General features: G+C 41.4%; 1 protein-coding gene and 1 non-coding gene across 7 annotated transcripts; both read right to left on the reverse strand.

Annotated features, from left to right (window-relative positions):
• Positions 1-1410: 1410 nt before the first annotated feature.
• On the reverse strand, positions 1411-12498 carry LOC115192261 (nuclear autoantigenic sperm protein). Of its 6 annotated transcripts, none has more exons than XM_029750560.1 (15): positions 12311-12498; positions 10822-10866; positions 10541-10654; positions 7056-7136; positions 6550-6668; positions 5846-6193; positions 5444-5496; positions 5267-5334; positions 5091-5164; positions 4685-4873; positions 4070-4239; positions 2727-2825; positions 2519-2596; positions 1939-2064; positions 1411-1598 (listed from the first exon to the last, which is right to left on the reverse strand). In XM_029750560.1, the coding sequence occupies exons 1-15, from the start codon at positions 12367-12369 to the stop codon at positions 1560-1562; spliced, it is 1662 nt and encodes a 553-aa protein (XP_029606420.1). In that variant the 5' UTR covers positions 12370-12498; the 3' UTR covers positions 1411-1559. The 6 variants fall into 6 exon arrangements, with proteins under 6 accessions (XP_029606420.1, XP_029606419.1, XP_029606422.1 ...); XM_029750559.1 differs by having other exon boundaries at positions 5444-5499; XM_029750562.1 differs by lacking the exon at positions 12311-12498 and adding an exon at positions 12063-12256 and having other exon boundaries at positions 5444-5499.
• Positions 4339-4474, reverse strand: LOC115193119 (small nucleolar RNA SNORA16B/SNORA16A family). Its single transcript, XR_003878082.1, has one exon. It is a non-coding gene; the product is annotated as a small nucleolar RNA SNORA16B/SNORA16A family (small nucleolar RNA).
• Positions 12499-18894: the final 6396 nt, after the last annotated feature.

The following is an 18894-nucleotide window of genomic DNA, read 5'->3' on the forward strand; positions in this document are numbered from 1 at the left end:
AACTGAAAACTGGTGTTCACAAATCAAAATCAAATCAAATCAAATTTATTTATATAGCCCTTCGTACATCAGCTGAAATCTCAAAGTGCTGTACAGAAACCCAGCCTAAAACCCCAAACAGCAAGCAATGCATGTGAAAGAAGCACGGTGGCTGGGAAAAACTCCCTAGGAAAAACTCCTGAGAAAACAAACGCTCTCCATCCAACCTCACTGAGCTCGAGCTGTTTTGCAAGGAGGAATGCGCAAACATTTCAGTCTCTCGATGTGCAAAACTGATAGAGACATACCCCAAGCGACTTACAGCTGTAATCACAGCAAAAGGTGGCGCTACAAAGTATTAATTAAGGGGGCTGAATAATTTTGCACGCCCAATTTTTCAGTTTTTAATTTGTTAAAAAAGTTTGAAATATCCAATAAATTTCGTTCCACTTCATGATTGTGTCCCACTTGTTGTTGATTCTTCACAATAAATTACAGTTTTATATCTTTATGTTTGAAGCCTGAAATGTGGCAAAAGGTCAAAAAGTTCAAGGGGGCCGAATACTTTCGCAAGGCACTGTATCATCAACCATGTGTAGTTAACTAGTGATTATGTTAACATTTATAAAAAACGATCAGATAACTTTAATGCTAGCTAGCACCTTACCTTGGCTCCTTGCTGCACTCGCATAACACGTAGTCAGCCTGCAACGCTGTCTCTTCGTGGAGTGCAATCGGCCATAATCGGAGTCCAAAAATGCCGATTATTGATTGTTATGAAAACTTGAAATTGGCCATTCCGTTTAAAACTTTTTTTTTTTTTTTTTAAATAAAAATAGGTCGGTCAACCTCTAGTTAATATGAATCATTGGTTAACCTTTTCTTATCTACCTTACTGGAACGCAGACCAATTCTTGTTACCCGTTGACTATCTGGACTGCTACAGCCCCAAGCTAGCTCGTGACAGCCCAGCTATCGGCTCGGCTAATACACACCACCACCTCAATGCAGTCTTTCAACCGGTCTCCTCACAGTACATACAGGAGTGCTTCATTTACAGCAAGTTCTGAATAAAAACTAAATGGATGCAAGTTGAGCTAAAATAAATAAAATCACAAAAGCTCTGACAAAGGCCAATACGTAAGCTAAAGTGATACTGGCAAGAGCAGTGCACGAGTTTGTCTTGTGCTTTTTTTTAAATTAACATCAGCAAGAGCATGACTCTCGCCCCCCTATAGGTAGTGTATCAGACCCTGGGAGAAACAGACTTTAACTGATGGGTCCATCTACACCCCAAATAAGTAGGCAATGGCACCTTTGTCACTTTAAAACTACCCAGACAAATGAGTAACCACTTTGTACCTAAACGGGTTCAAATTATACTATAAGCGAAATAAAAGTGGTATTAATTCCAAAGACAAGTGATTCACATTTGCAAATACTCTAATGAACTTTTATTACAACAAGTATACAAAAACTAGACAAACAAATGTGAAAATTTTTCATATTTACAGAAACAAGTGTAAATGGGCATAAGGGGCTGCTCTGCTGGCTGGAAGATCAGGAAGAGGAAGCTTACATCACACCGAGGATTCCACAGAGGCGGACAGCTTGCCGGGCTATACAAATAACAGGGGGAGGGAATAAAAAGTCATCCAATCTGACAGCAGAAGTAGATCAGAATGTTAAATGCCTGGACTCTGCTTTAATCCACAGATACAAACCTGCCATTCTTATCAGGGGTCAATTAACACTGTAGAGATGAATCAGTTTGAGGACTTACGCCCCCCCTGTATGAGTCCTGGTCAAATATGTCATAGCACTCCAGTCTGTTCAAATGTTTAAAAAAGGACACTAGCAAAGGTGTGGGGGGGGTCCCTTTCACATGATGCCACCAATACCAACTTCCTCTGCTGCACCTAACCCTTCTGAGAATGAGTTATAAACCTATCAACTCGCCTCCTGTGCCCCTTTCTCCTGGACTCCATTGCTGCCAGAGCCGGAATCGCCGCTGCCATTAACTGTAGTTTCCTGCTTGGTCTTTTTAGCATCAGTGTCCTTTACGGGGCTCTCCTCAGTTTTCCTCTGTTCAGGAATACAAACCAAAGTCACTTCTCAACATGACCTCCCTCACCTCTACTGCAATCTACTCTATTACCACACAAATCACAAAAGCCACTGCTACACAATCACAACTATACACACACAGCCATCAGAATTCAAGCTCTATCAAAACACCTACTAAACATGCATAATGCGCAACCACAAAAGGGGAGCTTGGAATGGAAAGCAAAGTAGTCAAACACCATTAAAAAGAGGAGTGACCCTCGCAACTAAGAGCAAGCAAGAAATTCATGCAACATGAGCATACTAGGAATGGGGAGCATGGACCGATTTGACAAAGGAGGGGTCTAGTACAAGCAGAGCACAGTAATGTACAGCATGATGTATAGACCAGGGTATGAGCAGACTCGCCACCTGTTGCCCCAGGCTGGGATTGGGTATAGTAGCACGCAGCGGTGGTGGGGAGGGATCTCACCTTTTTCCTGACCAGGTGGGAAATGTCTGATGCAGATTTGGAGGAGGATGCGCCATCGGCTGCCGATCTGACAGGGATCTAAAACACAGAACAAGGGAATTGGTCATGAGAGCCGCTGCTTACTGAAGTTAATGACATCCAAGTCATTTGTTTGAATTAGCACAAGGTTTCATTCCAGGTGAAAGGAAGATGTACAGACTGTAGTTACCTGACTGGTTCCGAATGCTGATGAACAGGAAGAGCCACCGTTTTCTGCAAACGCTGATGAGGAAGAGGATGGGAATGCTGGCAAAGTAGAAGCTCCAGCCTGGAAGAGATCAGACATGATCAGTAGAAGAAAGACTGTACATCCACAGATCAATGGCATAAACAAGCTGGCTAAATCTTCATGTCAACTTTTCTTCTCATTAGAAATTGAGAAGTGGACTGAACTTGTTCCTTGCTTGGTGATAAACATTTAGTAGACCTGCTATACTAAGTCATTCATTAGAACACGTATCAAAACACTTTACAACAGTAAATTAAGCCTCCTGCTGCGTTCCGGTCAAATTGGACCGATTTACAAGTTCTCTGAAAAATGTAGTTCATTTAATCCGATTGTCATAAGGTTCAATGACTTTGTCCACACAGGGGCATCGGAACACACAAAATACAGTTTGATGATTTTCATTACATTTTGGGTGTTTTATTTAACTTTTGTACACCTGTGGTGTTCCCGGTCTGTAGTGACTGGTCATTAGAAATGAATGGGTGAGACTACAATTACAGTATAACATTGAGTTCAGGCACATTCCCATTCATCAGATGGACACTTCCTCTTCCAGACTCCTACATGCATGTGTGTTTGAGCACACACACACACACACACACACACCGCACTCCCCTTCTTGGCTTCTATGGCAACCCCCATGGGAACCTGTCCCCAATAGAATCTTTCCCACACAGGAACCACAACTGTTGGCAATCACACAAACAATCGCAACATTGAAACAATATATAGAACTTTTCTCGCAGCTCTGGTATATAAAGCTTTTTTGAGGCCTTGCTCACAATTCATTCTGTGGCAGCACAATGACCAAACAATATACTGTATGTGAGGCTCTTGATCATGACACTGGTGAGGAGAGAGTCCTTGTCAAACTTTGACACAAAGTAGCCTGTGATAAATAGCAAAGGTTCATCTGAGTATTTGTTACAGTGAAAATAATCCATACAGCATGCTTTTTTTTACTCAAAAACAAGTTGTATGAGCTCAGGTCAATGAGGCCTACAGGCTATAAATAGCAAATAGAAGTTCAAAACTCAATGTTCACAAGAACTTAAGTTGATAAAAAGATCTAACAACATTAGGTGATAACATGTATTATTATGGATTTAAAATCAGCTATAATTCGGTGGTCATTTGGACCGGGAACACAGAATTAATTAACATGAAACGAACAACAGGAGGGTTAAAAGGAACATTTAATGGACAAGTTCCTCCCAGTTTCAGTCTGTTTGGTGACTAATGAACACCACCCTGAGACGAGCCAGTATCCCACATGGACTCACCAAGGTCTGCTGTATGGCCACAGAGGCTGATCCTGCCATACTCTGGCTCTCCTTGGCATCCTCTACCTTCTCAGCGACGTCAGGCAGCAGCTGCTTCAGCTCCTCCAGCTCGGTCTTCTCTTTGGCTCTGTCTTCACCTTCCGCCTTGTCGATCACCTCCTGGAGCATGGCTAGAAACCAGAAACAAGGTCTGTAAGTGATAGGTCAGAGGTTGACAAGTCATACCTAGTGCAGTAGTGAATGTGCAGGTAGCTTCGAATTTAAGTGCAAAAAGTTATTTCCCAAATTGTTGCTGAAAAGCTACAAGAGATCTGAACAGCAGCTGTCGGTAAAACATGCTTTTGGCTCCTTTGTTGACCGACTACGCTGAGCGAGTATGCCAAATCGGCGTCGATGAGGGCCGGTCAGTTCCTTAGAACCTCAATTGCATACTTGTCACGTCCTCTCTCTCCTCCTTAAAACCCATTGGAGAAGGTCAGAGGGGAGTCCCCTAGACCCCGCTATCCATCCTGTATGGCCAAATTGGTAACATGGCGCTAGCAACGGCTAGGTTGGAGGTTCAAATACTAAAATGCATAGACATGTGGCATGTATTATTATATTTATCCACCTTACCCAGGCGGCTCTCGATGACTTTGACAGAGCTGCTGTAGTGCTGGATGGCCTCGCTGTATTGGCCTGTGATGCAGTAGGTCATGCCCAGCTGGTAGTGGGTCTCGGCCACCAGGCGGCTGTGGGGGGGCAAGTGCTTCAGCTGCAGGGACAGGCAGTCCTGGAAGTCCTCCACAGCTGCAGGGTAGTTACCTAGAAGAGGGAAGGCCACGTGAATATGAAACAAACATCTGTAGTGTGTGGTGCAAGGGTCTAACACCGGAGGGGGAAGGGCAAGGTGATCAGAAATGGGATGGAGTATAAAGTCAACATAACTACGTGCATGTTCAGTAGGGCAAGCCGTAGCAAAACATTTTGCATTGAGCAAAATAAATAAATAAGTGCAAGAAACAGCACATGGAGATCATACCAGATTCTGCGCCAACTTCTCCCAGCTTCAGATAGGCCTGAGCAGCCATCAACTGGTCCTCCTTGTTCTCCTTTCTGTTTGTATAAGGAGAGAGGGAAACAGGTGAAAGGTAGTCCATTGGTATAATGTATACACAAAACAAAGTTTGATGGTAGCTTTCTACAGGGAGCGTTTACCTTTTGTAGATGACCTTGGCGACCTCCAGCATTTCCCAAGCCAGCTGCAGGTTACCCACTTCCTCCTCCTACAAGAGATGGGGGGGAAAAAGAAAAGAAAAGATAGACGTTTGTGTAATATTTTCATACCAAATAAGTACATTGTGACAAAGGGGCATTGTTTAAAGGACAACTTACTTTGTCTTCAGCAGTGCCTTCCCCGTCATCATCGTCGTCGTCGTCATCATCATCATCTAAGAGTGGAGGCCAAGAGAATACAGTAAGCCTCAGCTGCAGCAGTTCTACACTTCAGGAAAACCAATGACCAACTGTACGAAACCAGAGTTTGATAGTTCACTAGGAAAGACAAGTGGAAGAGGAAGAGCTTGTGATTCCAGTAATAATGTGACAGCGGCCCTTCCCAACAGTGCAGCTTAAACTTCCATTAGCAAGAGAAGTGAGATTTCAGTTACAATCCCTTTACAGCCCCACTGCAGGTTCAACCATTTGTGTAAGAGCCATTCTTATGGTCCTTTAGTCCCAATCCACTTGGTGCACCCAAACAGATGATTCCTACACAGGACATAAGTTTAACTTCACCCTCTTCCTCCATCTTCTCCTCCACATTCTGCTCTTCAGAAGCCTTCACACCAATCTCCTTCACAGCTTCCTCTTCTTTTCTAGCTTCATCTTCAGGAGCAAAAAGAGTCTCCTCCACCCCATCCACAGGAGGCTTAGACTTCTCATCACGCCCGTTCTTGGCAGGAGACTTGGCAGCGTCCTCTTCCTTTGCTTCCGTTTCCATGGTTTCTTTCTTCCCCTCTGCCACTGCCTCAGAGTCACCCTTCCCTTCCTCCTTTGGCTCAGCTTTGCCGTCCTCCCCATTAGTTGTTTTTTTCTCTGCCATCGCATCATAAACCTGCAATCGAAGCTCGTCCCTTGATTTGTCTACACCAGAGATACATGGGGCATGAAAACTTAAGTTATATCGTTCTCCCCAAAAAAAGTGCATGTCAAAATAAATTCTCAATCTGTGACCATAGCATGAACCAGCCTTTTTCCTCACTGAACAGTGCTGACTGGGATGAATGTGTCATTCCCTCTTCCCCTGTCAGATAAGCCCATTGACAGGGGGCATGTCATTTCTTGATATCATGTTGAAGACACCTACTACTAATGCCAATAAAAAAATAAACAATTGTTAGTTTTTGCTCCAGCACAAGTCCATTGTCCTAGCTAGCTAGTAGTTAAGTGACATGCAGCCATAAACAGTGATGGTCCGGTTAAGACGGGTTACTACTCACCTTCCAAGTTGTCAGCACTCTCAAACTTTGAGGTGTCCGGCTTCTCTCCCTCTCCTTCCTCCTCAGAGGACTCCTCGGGGACTCCCTCAAGAGCATTACCAAGGACAGTGTTCTCCACCCTGAAACATCCCACAGCCATTTAAATCAAATATTCATAACTCAGAGCTTGGTGCTGGCAACAGCAGGCTTGTGAGTTTGAATCCCACATGGGCCACAATAATTATGTTTTTAAATAACCTTTATTTACCTAGGCAAGTCAGTTAAGAACAAATTCTTATTTACAATGACGGCCTACACCAGCCAAACCCCTTGTATACTGAATACACAAGTGACTCAGTCGCAACAGTTCTTCCAGTCACTTTGGATAAAAGTCTGCTAAATGACCATACCATTATAAAAGCAATTATTCTAAAATGTAACTGCAAACTAAACACAGGTACAGAATGTAAACACTAAACACAGGTACAGAAAGACCCATACAGTAACAGTATCATACTTCCACTTACCTGGCAAGCTCCAGTAGAGACTTCCCACACAGGAAGAAGGCCTCTCCACACTCATCTGCAGTGTCCCCATACCGCGCAGCCCTGAAGGACAAGAGATGTCAGATTAGCAGGACTGGTTGAGGTCAGGTAAAGAATAAATGCTCCTTGTAACATCCGAAATCAATACTTGACCCTCATAACATTACAAATCCACAGTCAATCCAAGCATGGACGTCACCATGACCTGGCTTTCGAGGGCTTTAGCCCCGAATAATTTTGGGTCAGGCCCAAATCTTTAGCGCTCCTGCAATGGTGTAAAGAAATTGTAGTCAACTGAATGTGCCACTTAGTTCATAGAGCTCTGGTTACGTGAAACTCCCGAAGTCATCCAACCGTTATAATCAGGGGTGTAGTGCTGCCGGTGCACAGCGGAGCAATGCTCCGCCACATCTCAGAATGGAGCCGTGTCTCGCAAGATCACTTCATGATGAATTAGTATCCTACGTAACAAACCGAATACAATAGCGTGATCGTGTCAGGCTACTGTTATACCAAAAACACCATGTAATTTATTATGACAATTTAGGATGATTGTGCCGAAATGTTGCATCCCCCCCATCATGATGTGTCTGTGATTAACTCCATCTGCTCTAAAAAGTGGATTAGTTCAGCTGGTTAGCCACCCTTACGTCATTCAAGAAGATCGAAACACATATTCCCCTTGTTGGAGTCGGGGTAAACTTTGAACATTGAGATATCAAAGACATGACAGATCAGACGCATAGTGTATGAGGAGTGAAAGAGACTGGGTTTTATGTCAGAAGGTAATGGGTCTCTGTAGAAAGACAGATGGCTTTGGAATGTGTTGGGTGGACAGGAGGAGGTCACAGGATTGCTATAGGGGAAGCGGCTGGACATCTGTGGATTAGGCAAAGGAGGGGTTGAGGCCAGGTCAGATCTCCTGAAAGGAGAAATAATGGTTTATTATCCTGTTACCCTCTTCCTGTTGATTCATAAGATGTAAGGACTGGAGAGGAGGAGTGTCCAAAGTGGGGTATATTATATATACACTTGTGATGGTGAGAACATGTCTTTGTCTGAATTACAGCTGTAACGGCCCTTTGGGAAGAATTAAACTTGGTTAAGTTTCTCTGGTGTCCGTGAGTTATTTACTCTGAAAAATGATAACACCATGAAACTGATTGTGATCAAATAGTTGGCATGCATGCAGCATGGACATTTCATCTGTACAACATGAAGAGTTATCAACTGACAGTGAAGGCCTGATTTGGTGTTTTAGGATTAGTCACAGTATGTGTAGGCAATCATGCAATTTGGATGATGCATTGTATGTAGTCTATATTCTAAAATGATTTTATAGAAGTTGGTACCAACTTTCATTCAGAATGATGGCTTAATAATAATGCTCTGGTAGGCTACCTATTAAAAGAATACCCCTGGTTATAATAAATGTAACGCAACTGCCATGTGTGGTCAACTAATAATTCCAGCACTGCTTTGATTGGGACAGCGTCATTGTGCTGCTTTGAGACCAGCGTCAATGTCAGATCTTTTACCCCACTGAATCTCTTTCAATATTTGGTTATAATTAGGCTGGAAAACGTTAAATTGAGGTGAGTGCTCATGATCATTATTCTGATGATTCATTATACCCCTCCTGTGTCAGCCTCCATTATTTATGCTGCAGTAGTTTTTGTCGGGGGGCTACAGTCAGTCTTATATCTGGAGTATTTCTCCGGTCTTATCCGGTGTACTGTGTGAATTTAAGTATGCTCTCTCTAATTCTATCTTTCTTTCGCTCTCTCGGAGGACCTGAGCCCTAGGACTATGCCTCAGGACTACCTGGCATGATGACGCCTTGCTGTCCCCAGTCCACCTGGCCGTGCTGCTGCTCCAGTTTCAACTGTTCTGCCTGCGGTTATGGAACCCTGACCTGTTCACCGGACGTGCTACCTGTCCCAGACCTGCTGTTTTTAACTCTCTAGAGACAGCAGGAGCGGTAGCGATACTCTCAATGATCGGCAACGAAAAGCCAACTGACATTTACTCCTGAGGTGCTGACCTGTTGCACCCTCGACAACTACTGTGATTATTATTTGACCATGCTGGTCATTTATGAACATCTTGGCCATGTTCTGTTATAATCTCCACCCGGCACAGTCAGAAGAGGACTGGCCACCCCTCATAGCCTGGTTTCTCTAGGTTTCTTCCTAGGTTTTGGCCTTTCTAGGGAGTTTTTCCTAGCCACCGTGCTTCTACACCTGCCTTGCTTGCTGTTTGGGGTTTTAGGCTGGGTTTCTGTACAGCACTTTGATATATCAGCTGATGTAAGAAAGGCTATATAAATACATTTGATTTGATTCTAGCAATTGAAAGCAATGCATATCTTCTCCACACACACTAGGTCTATAGCCTACCTGATGAGCTTCCCTGAACTTTGATACTTTTCTGATGCATTTCAGTCAGTTAGCCTACTGATGCAAATACACATTTGCACTTACCATTAGCTATTCAAGTTATTTGATATGTTTGCATTGTTCAAAAATGCCTACATCGTTTCAGTAACAATATAACTGAAACCACTATTGGCTTCATTGACTTACTGAATTAATTCTCATAATTGTGGGCTAGGCTACTTGTTGATTATTTTAACAGTAGGCCTACCTACATAACCTCATATGGGGTTACTGACCACAATCGATTGAATTAATAAGTGTTAATTAATAACTTATTTGGCCTTAATTCAAAACATGGGAAAAAAACAGTGTTGCAGAAAGGGGTGCTGGAAGTGCTAGAGATAAATTGAAATACATTTGCAAAATTATATAATTAGGCTACTCCTGTCTATTAATTAAATCATTGAAAATACTACACCAGCATAAGAGACACTAAGGATCAATAGCTTATTTAAAAAAAAAATGCTGTAGATTGTGTTTTGTCACATTATGAGCACATAGGCCTAGTCTACAGTCAGGAATCCCGCAATTAGGCAGCCTGCGTGGGAAATATAAAACAGCTGATTGACAGCCACAACTCAATGAACAGCAGGCAGTGGCTAGAAGCTGTTTGGCAATATTTCAAAATACAATTGCAGGAAAAATCTGTTTGAACAGGTGAGTGCCACTGGAAAGTTGGGGGACTATAATTTCCTCCTCATACTTTAGGCCTAACATCAGTGTATCCACTCTTTTCATTGGCCCATGCTATTGGCTACATTTAAGGCATGGGTCATTTGTTTTATTAATCTCAGTATGCAAATGTCAGGAAGAGCTTGTCATTTTGATAATTTGCATGGTATAAAAAAAATATATATTGTAATGTCTGCAGTCATATAAAATGACAGATTTCTAAGATAATTTCCTGCAAAGGCCATTTTTTCCTCAGACCCACAAACCCCTCCACCCCTGGTCTTCAGGACTGGGCTACGAATGTTATGAAACTCGGGTGACTGCCCTGGATCCAAGCCATTTGTTCTGAGTACTCACAACATGCCACAAGCCTCCTGGAACACATGGACTGCAGAAACGACATCTCCCATCACCATGTGCCTGTTCCCAGCGCCGATCAGTTTCTTTGCTTCCGCCATCACATTGACAGAGCTGTGGTACAGACATGACAGCTACAATACATATTTTGTACTTCACTCAAACAAACCTACTGCATGATACATCACTGTGGAGTTGTGACTAAAAAAGGTACAAGAGAAACCCAGTCATAAAATCTGTAAAAATTCAAACCAACAAAATCAAAAAGTGCAGTCCCTCACCTGTCTGCTGCCATAGCACTTGATGACCCAGGCTTTTCATCCATGCTGAAACAGTGACAAGTGCAGTCAAATATGGACTCAAGACTACAAAATATTGTCTAGTCAAGTAAGTTTAGGTAAATGTACATTAGTGTGAACGCTAAATAGTTCAGCAGAGGTCATGAGGCTAGGGTTAAACATTTCCTGGTGCAGGAGGGGTTAAAATGTCCTTCGAGCAACGTAACCGTATTATTTTACAGTCAACAGACACCCCGCCCCCGGTAATCTCAGTATGCCAGTGACTATTATTCTACCCTGTTTCGAACGGAAGTGTTGCTTCTAGGAGATAGGAGCCATCCAGGTAACGTTAGTGTTCGTAGAAGAAAAAAAACACGTTTTGCACGTTGACACTGGCATATCTTGACTTGAGACAATAACGTTGAATTGAACTGGTGAGCTGGATCGCTAAAAAAAAAAAAAAAAAGTGGCGTTCCTTGTTCAGCTATAGAAAGCTTTGGAAAATGTTCCTCGTTAGCATCATAGCTATGTCACGCCAGCAAGCACGTACATTTCTTGAGTACCAGGCAGTAGGCGAATTGCTTCATGCTTTGCTAGCTAGTTCACTAGCCAATTAGCAACGCAGCCAATTAGCTAACAATTTCGGCCTAACTAGTTAGCTCTAACTAGCTAACTTGGCGAAGAAAATTAACATTAGCTAGCAAGTGCAACAGATCGTCACGTCCAATTCGAGGTAGCTAGCTAATAATAGTTACCGTTAGCTAGAGGATAGTGTAACGCAGTTAACTAAGGTTAACCACCCACGAATAGCATCAATTGGGCTAACTAAGGGTGTGTTCGTTAATTCAATCTGGAGTGCGCTGTGGGCGTTCGTAAATTCAAAGCATTGTCAGATTGTCCGCTTGTAAAATTCACCGCGTTTCGCTATTGGAGCGCACACTGGACGCTCTAGCCGAGGAGTAGGGGTTGATCCGAGCGTTCTGAGCTCAACCGCAGTCAAGCTAACGTTGGCTCACTGACCATCTTACTCACCCTAGCAGAGCTGGTTCCATGTTATCCTGAGTGTTGGCGACTAACTGTGTTTCTGGCAGCAATTTAATTACGCTTTGACGACGTTTACTGACACCGGCTATATTCAACCGGTGTTGAGCGTTCGTAAATTCATCAGTTATTCTGCGCTCTGTCTGGCACTGACGAGACTGTTCCAAAATTGGAGTATAGCTAGAGCGAATTTACGAACTCACCTTAATGAGTAGCTGGTTGGGTGTTGGAGCGGAACTTAATTGTTAGTTTGTTATTGCATTGTTTATAGAATGGGGACATGAACAAGTTTCGGCTAACTAGCTAGTACATAACGACTTAGACACTGGTGATTGGCTAGATAATGTAAGTAGTTATCAAAACAAGTGAGCTAGCTTCTAGCTAACACACAAGAGGGATAGGCGAGACCTAGGCGAACGCACAGAAACAAATGTCCTACAAAATGTCTCACCTTCCTGAGCTTGAACCAACTGCTGTTTCCTCCGTCATGTTACGTGACTGACTCAGCATACAACGTAGTGTAAACTGTGTAGCTAGCTAAATTAACAGATTTCCCAGGAAAATGTCAGGTTCTTTATTTCACTGACACTATTCTTTGTTGGCGCGTTTGCTGACACTGTGCACACTTCCGCTGAACTTTCAACTTGATTAAACGCGGGAGAAAATATTAAAGGGAAAGCAACATTTTTTTATTTAACCAGGCAAGTTAGTTAAGAACAAATTCTTATTTACAATGACTTCCTATGAACAATGGGTTAACTGCCTTGTTCAGGGGCATAACGACAGATTTTTACCTTGTAAACTCGGGCATTCGATCTAGCAACCTTTCGGTTTACTGGCCCAACGCTCTAACCTACCTGCGAATGTAACGTTCTTAAATGATGTGAAAGAATGCCGTTCAAAGGGTCATTTTTTAAAATATAATTTTTTTTAAATTATTATTAAAAACTATTTTTTTTAACCACAAATCAATACAGGAAGTACATGTGGGAACACAAGTATATATGAATAATATACAATGGACAATTGGGCTAGGGGGTACAATTACACAAGGACCTTAAAACCTCTTACATCTAGACGTTCAGCTAGCGGAACACCGCTCCAATATCCAATGATTGGGCGTGGCGCGAAATACAAACTCCTCGAAAATCCGAAAACTTAAATTTTTCAAACATATGACTATTTTACAGTATTTTAAAGACAAGACTCTCCTTTAACCACACTGTCCGATTTCAAAAAGGCTTTACAACGAAAGCAAAACATTAGATTAAGTCAGGAGAGTACCCAGCCAGAAATAATCAGACACCCATTTTTCAAGCTAGCATATAATGTCACAAAAAACAAAACCACAGCTAAATGCAGCACTAACCTTTGATGATCTTCATCAGATGACACTCCTAGGACATTATGTTATACAATACATGCATGTTTTGTTCAATCAAGTTCATATTTATATCAAAAACCAGCTTTTTACATTAGCATGTGACGTTCAGAACTAGCATTCCCACCGAACACTTCTGGTGAATTTACTAAATTACTCACGATAAACGTTCACAAAAAACATAACAATTATTTTAAGAATTATAGATACAGAATTCCTTTATGCAATCGCGGTGTCCGATTTTAAAATAGCTTTTCGGTGAAAGCACATTTTGCAATATTCTGAGTACATAGCTCGCCATCACGGGCTAGCTACCAAGTTTGGTACTCACCAAACTCAGATTTACTATAAGAAAAATTGGATTACCTTTGCTGTTCTTCTTCAGAATGCACTCCCAGGACTTCTACTTCAATAACAAATGTTGGTTTGGTTCCAAATAATCCATAGTTATATCCAAATAGCGGCGTTTTGTTCGTGTGTTCAAGACACTATCCGAAGGGTAACGCGCGGACGCGTATCGTGACAAAACATTTCAAAATATTCCATTACTGTACTTCGAAGCATGTCAAACGCTGTTTAAAATCAATTTTATGCGATTTTTCTCGTAAAATAGCAATAATATTCAGACCGGGAGTCGTTGTTTTCGTTCAAAGACTGATAATCTAAAATGGACTCTTCATGTGCATGCGCGCGCCCATCTCATTGTTCTCAGATCGACCACTTACCAAATGCGCTACTGTTTTTCAGTCATGGGCTGCAAAGTCATCATTCAACGTTATGGCGTCTTCTGAGAGCCTATGGGAGCCTTAGGAAGTGTCACGTTACAGCAGAGATCCTTTGTTTTGGATAGAGATGACAAAGAAGGCCAAGAAATGGTCAGACAGGGTACTTCCTGTACAGAATCTTCTCAGGGTTTGGCCTGCCATCTGAGTTCTGTTATACTCACAGACACCATTCAAACAGTTTTAGAAACTTTGGAGTGTTTTCTATCCAAAGCTACTAATTATATGCATATTCTAGTTTCTGGGCAGGAGTAATAACCAGATTAAATTGGGTACGTTTTTTTATCCGGCCGTGAAAATACTGCCCCCTATCCATAACAAGGGACATACATACACTTATAATTTTAACAGCTTTTTTTGTTAGTAGAGTATTTCATTGTCTTAAAATATAGTTCAATTTATTTTTGTAAGGTAAGAAAATGTGCTTTTTTTGTTTGTAAATTTACATTTGTGAATATGAAATTTGGCCAAAAGAAAAATGAAATTAATTACATCAAAATGTTTCATTGTATTTCTATCGTAGGTCAAGAATCCAAACAGTACATCTCTCCACAATAGTGTAAGATCTTCATAAATGTGTTCAATTATATATCTAAGATGCAACACTGTTTCTGGGTGGTCATTACAAAAGGAGCAATTTGAGTTGATGTTTTCCTTCAACTTCTTCATATAGTAATTGGCAGGATAATATTTATGAATAATTTTAAAGGAAACTTCCTTAATTTGGTTAACAAGTAGGTATGTGTGTGGCAACATCCAAACTTTTTTCCAACAGATATTATCAATAAACCCATTCCAATAAGGCATGACATAAGGATAGATTCAACATCCTGCTGAAACAAGGTTCGTATCGCTCTGTTGTTGAATGGACCAAAAGAGAAACAAATCTTTCCTACTGATGAGTCAACAGGGTCTATGGAAGGTAAGCTCTGAGGGTCAGGTCTTGACACATTCCTGAATAATAAAGCAACACCTGAGGGAATGGCATCTAAAACAATTGCAAAATCTTTAGGTGTTACAGGGACCTTGTAAAGTGATAAGAATTCCTTATAACTGAGTTAAAAAACCGCTGCATTTACCAGTTGGCTCACCAATAGGATATTATTTCGGAACCAATATTCTAAAAACAAAGAGGAATTTTTATACAATATATCCCGATTATTCTATATATAATATCTGTGTGGAGAAAAATTATGCTTATAAATTAAGGACCATGACAAGAAAACCTGCCGATGAAACGCAGAAAGTTTCACCGGAACTTTGTCAATATTATAATTGCAATCCAACATGAAGTTAAGGCCACCAAAAGTAGAGAAGACATGATGAGGAATAGAATTCCACATAGAAGTGGGTCTTCTTAGGAATTGTTTTATCCAATTGATCTTAAAAGTAATTTTTAAGGTAGTAAAGTCCAGAAAATTCAGACCACCATTCTCATAAGTGTTCATTACAACAGTTTTCCTAATGTAATGGGTACGGTTTCTCCAAAGAAAGTTGAAAAGCATCTGGTCTATCACCTTGCTTATTTTACTGTCAAGATATAAAGATAGAGCGCCATATGTTAGTCTAGAGATACCTTCGGCCTTGGTTATTAGGACTCTTCGTTTTAAAGATAAGTCCCTCTGTAGCCATTGATTTAGCTTCTTCTGGCGTTTTTTAATAAGAGGGTTAAAATTTAGTAAGCCTCTAGACTTCTGATCCTTTGTAATAGTTATGTCTAAATATGTAAGTTCTTCTTTTACTGGAACACCATAATATGAAGGAGTCACACAATCTTTGACAGCCGTGAGTTCACATTTATTAATGTTAAGATATAGACCAGACGCTTTGGAAATGGATTCTGAAATTGATCGATATGGGAATTTGGTTAGCATCTTTCAGAAAAAGTGTAGTATCATCAGCCAGCTGGTTTATAATAATTTCTTTACCAGCTATGGAAATACCTTGTACAGGACTATTATTTAAAGAATTTGTAAGAAGTTGGGTGATTAATAAAAACAGGTATGGAGAGATAAGACAACCTTGCCTAATTCCTCTCTTTAACTCAAATCTAGGTGAGGTGCCATATTTCAATTTGATAGAGCTGTTCAATTTGCATAGAGAGTCTTAATAGCGTTACAGAAGAAATCCCCAAAGCCAAGTCTCTCAAGGGAGTGGAAGAGGAACTGATGCTCTATTGTGTCAAATGCTTTATAAAAATCTAAAAATAATATGAAGCTATCCTCAGTTATTAGGTCTGAGTAGTCAAGTATGTCTAATACTAGTCTGACATCGTTAGAAATACACTGCTCAAAAAAATAAAGGGAACACTTAAACAACGCAATGTAACTCCAAGTCAATCACACTTCTGTAAAATCAAACTGTCCACTTAGGAAGCAACACTGATTGACAATAGATTTCACATGCTGTTGTGCAAATGGAATAGACAACAGGTGGAAATTATAGGCAATTAGCAAGACACCCCCAATAAAGGAGTGGTTCTGCAGGTGGGGACCACAAACCACTTCTCAGTTCCTATGCTTCCTGGCTGATGTTTTGGTCACTTTTGAATGCTGGCGGTGCTTTCACTCTAGTGGTAGCATGAGACGGAGTCTACAACCCACACAAGTGGCTCAGGTAGTGCAGCTCATCCAGGATGGTACATCAATGCGAGCTGTGGCAAGAAGGTTTGCTGTGTCTGTCAGCGTAGTGTCCAGAGCATGGAGGCGCTACCAGGAGACAGGCCAGTACATCAGGAGACGTGGAGGATGTTGCAGGCAGCAACATCCTCCAGCATGACCGGTTTGGCGGTGGGTCAGTCATGGTGTGGGGTGGCATTTCTTTGGGGGGCCGCACAGCCCTCCATGTGCTCGCCAGAGGTAGCCTGACTGCCATTAGGTACCGAGATGAGATCCTCAGACCCCTTGTGAGACCATATGCTGGTGCGGTTGGCCCTGGGTTCCTCCTAATGCAAGACAATGCTAGACCTCATGTGGCTGGAGTGTGTCAGCAGTTCCTGCAAGAGGAAGGCATTGATGCTATGGACTGGCCCGCCCGTTCCCCAGACCTGAATCCAATTGAGCACATCTGGGACATCATGTCTCGCTCCATCCAACAACACCACGTTGAACCACAGACTGTCCAGGAGTTGGCGGATGCTTTAGTCCAGGTCTGGGAGGAGATCCCTCAGGAGACCATCCGCCACCTCATCAGGAGCATGCCCAGGTGTTGTAGGGAGGTCATACAGGCACGTGGAAGCCACACACACTACTGAGCCTCATTTTGACTTGTTTTAAGGACATTACATCAAAGTTGGATCAGCCTGTAGTGTGGTTTTCCACTTTAATTTTGAGTGTGACTCCAAATCCAGACCTCCATGGGTTGATAAATTGGATTTCCATTTATTTTTGTGTGATTTTGTTGTAAGCACATTCAACTATGTAAAGAAAAAAGTATTTAATAAGATTATTTCTTTCATTCAGATCTAGGATGTGTTGTTTTTTTTAGCAGTATATGTCTGTTCCTCATAAAGCCAGACTGTTTCATCAATGATTGCATCCAGGACTTAAATTCTTTTTGCAAGTAGTAAGGCTAATATCTTATAGTCATTAAGAAGACACATTGTACGCCAGTTATCGATGAGCAGCACTTCTTTTTTAGGCTTAGGTATCAGTGTTATTAACCCGACTCATTGTAGGAGGGAGAAGATTGTTTTTAATACTCTCTAAAAAGACTTCAAATAGGAAGGGAGCAACTTGTTCAGAAAATAATTTGTAAAATTCTGATGTAATTCCATCAACACCTGGTGATTTATTGTTCTTTCGACGTTTGATAGACTATAATCTCTTCAACTTTGATGGGTTCATCACACTGTTTAGATTCTATATCACTGATAGGGTGAACATTATTCAGTGAGTCAAAAAACATATCTGTGGATTCCTGACAGTATGTAGAGCTATACAATTTTCTGTAAAAATTGCTACAGTATTTAACAATACATTTTTGGTCATCTGTAATAACACCATCAATGTTTAACTTATGGATAGTGTTATTTTTAGAGTGAAATTTCTGAAGTCTAAAGAAATAGGATGAATTCTGTTCTCCCTCAATCCATTTTTTCCTAGATCTAATAAAGGCTCCTTCTGCTTTTAATCTATATTTATTATCCAGTTTATTTTATAACTCAATTAGTTCCATCTTCTCCGAGAGGCCGGCTGGGGACCTCTGAGAAAGGGAAGTTATGATCACCTTTTCCTCCTCAGCTCTTCAGGTCTTAGCAAGATTACTACCATATTTTCTAAGGTATTTGGACACCTCAAATTTAAAGAACTCCCAGTTCTTGCAATAAGATTTTTCTTCACAAGCCCTTTCCCAAAAGTGTGAAAGCAGATCTTTAACCTCAAACTTAACTATATCATTATTTAATAGTAGGGAAACGCCTACTTCCAAGGTCTTAGAGCGAGTGACGTCACCGATTGAAACGGTATTGGCGCGCACAGCCAAGTACAATTGCACGCTACGGTCAGGGGCATCTCCGCACCGCTAACTAGCTAGCTATTTCACACCGGTTACACTCACCCCCTTCTTTCCGCAGCAACCAGTGATCCGGGTCAACAGCATCAAAGTGAGCAACTTTTTTTTTTTTTATAAATACGACTACGCGTGAGAACCATTTTTTAAACTACAAATCGCTTTCTACCGTGATATTTTTTTTCTGTGTGAGAACTTCGTCTAGGCGTTGTCTTTTTCTTGTCAAATTCCTGCCAGAAGTTAGGTGAGCGCTAAGCGCTTCCAAATATGGAGTTGCAGGTTTGCCATGTCATGTTCGCACCCATCTCTCCTATGCAAATCTTTATGGCATTAATTTTACTGAAGGCCCTCGATTTACAAATA

Source organism: Salmo trutta, chromosome 4 (genome assembly GCF_901001165.1).
Source record: "Salmo trutta chromosome 4, fSalTru1.1, whole genome shotgun sequence".
NCBI lineage: Eukaryota > Metazoa > Chordata > Actinopteri > Salmoniformes > Salmonidae > Salmo > Salmo trutta.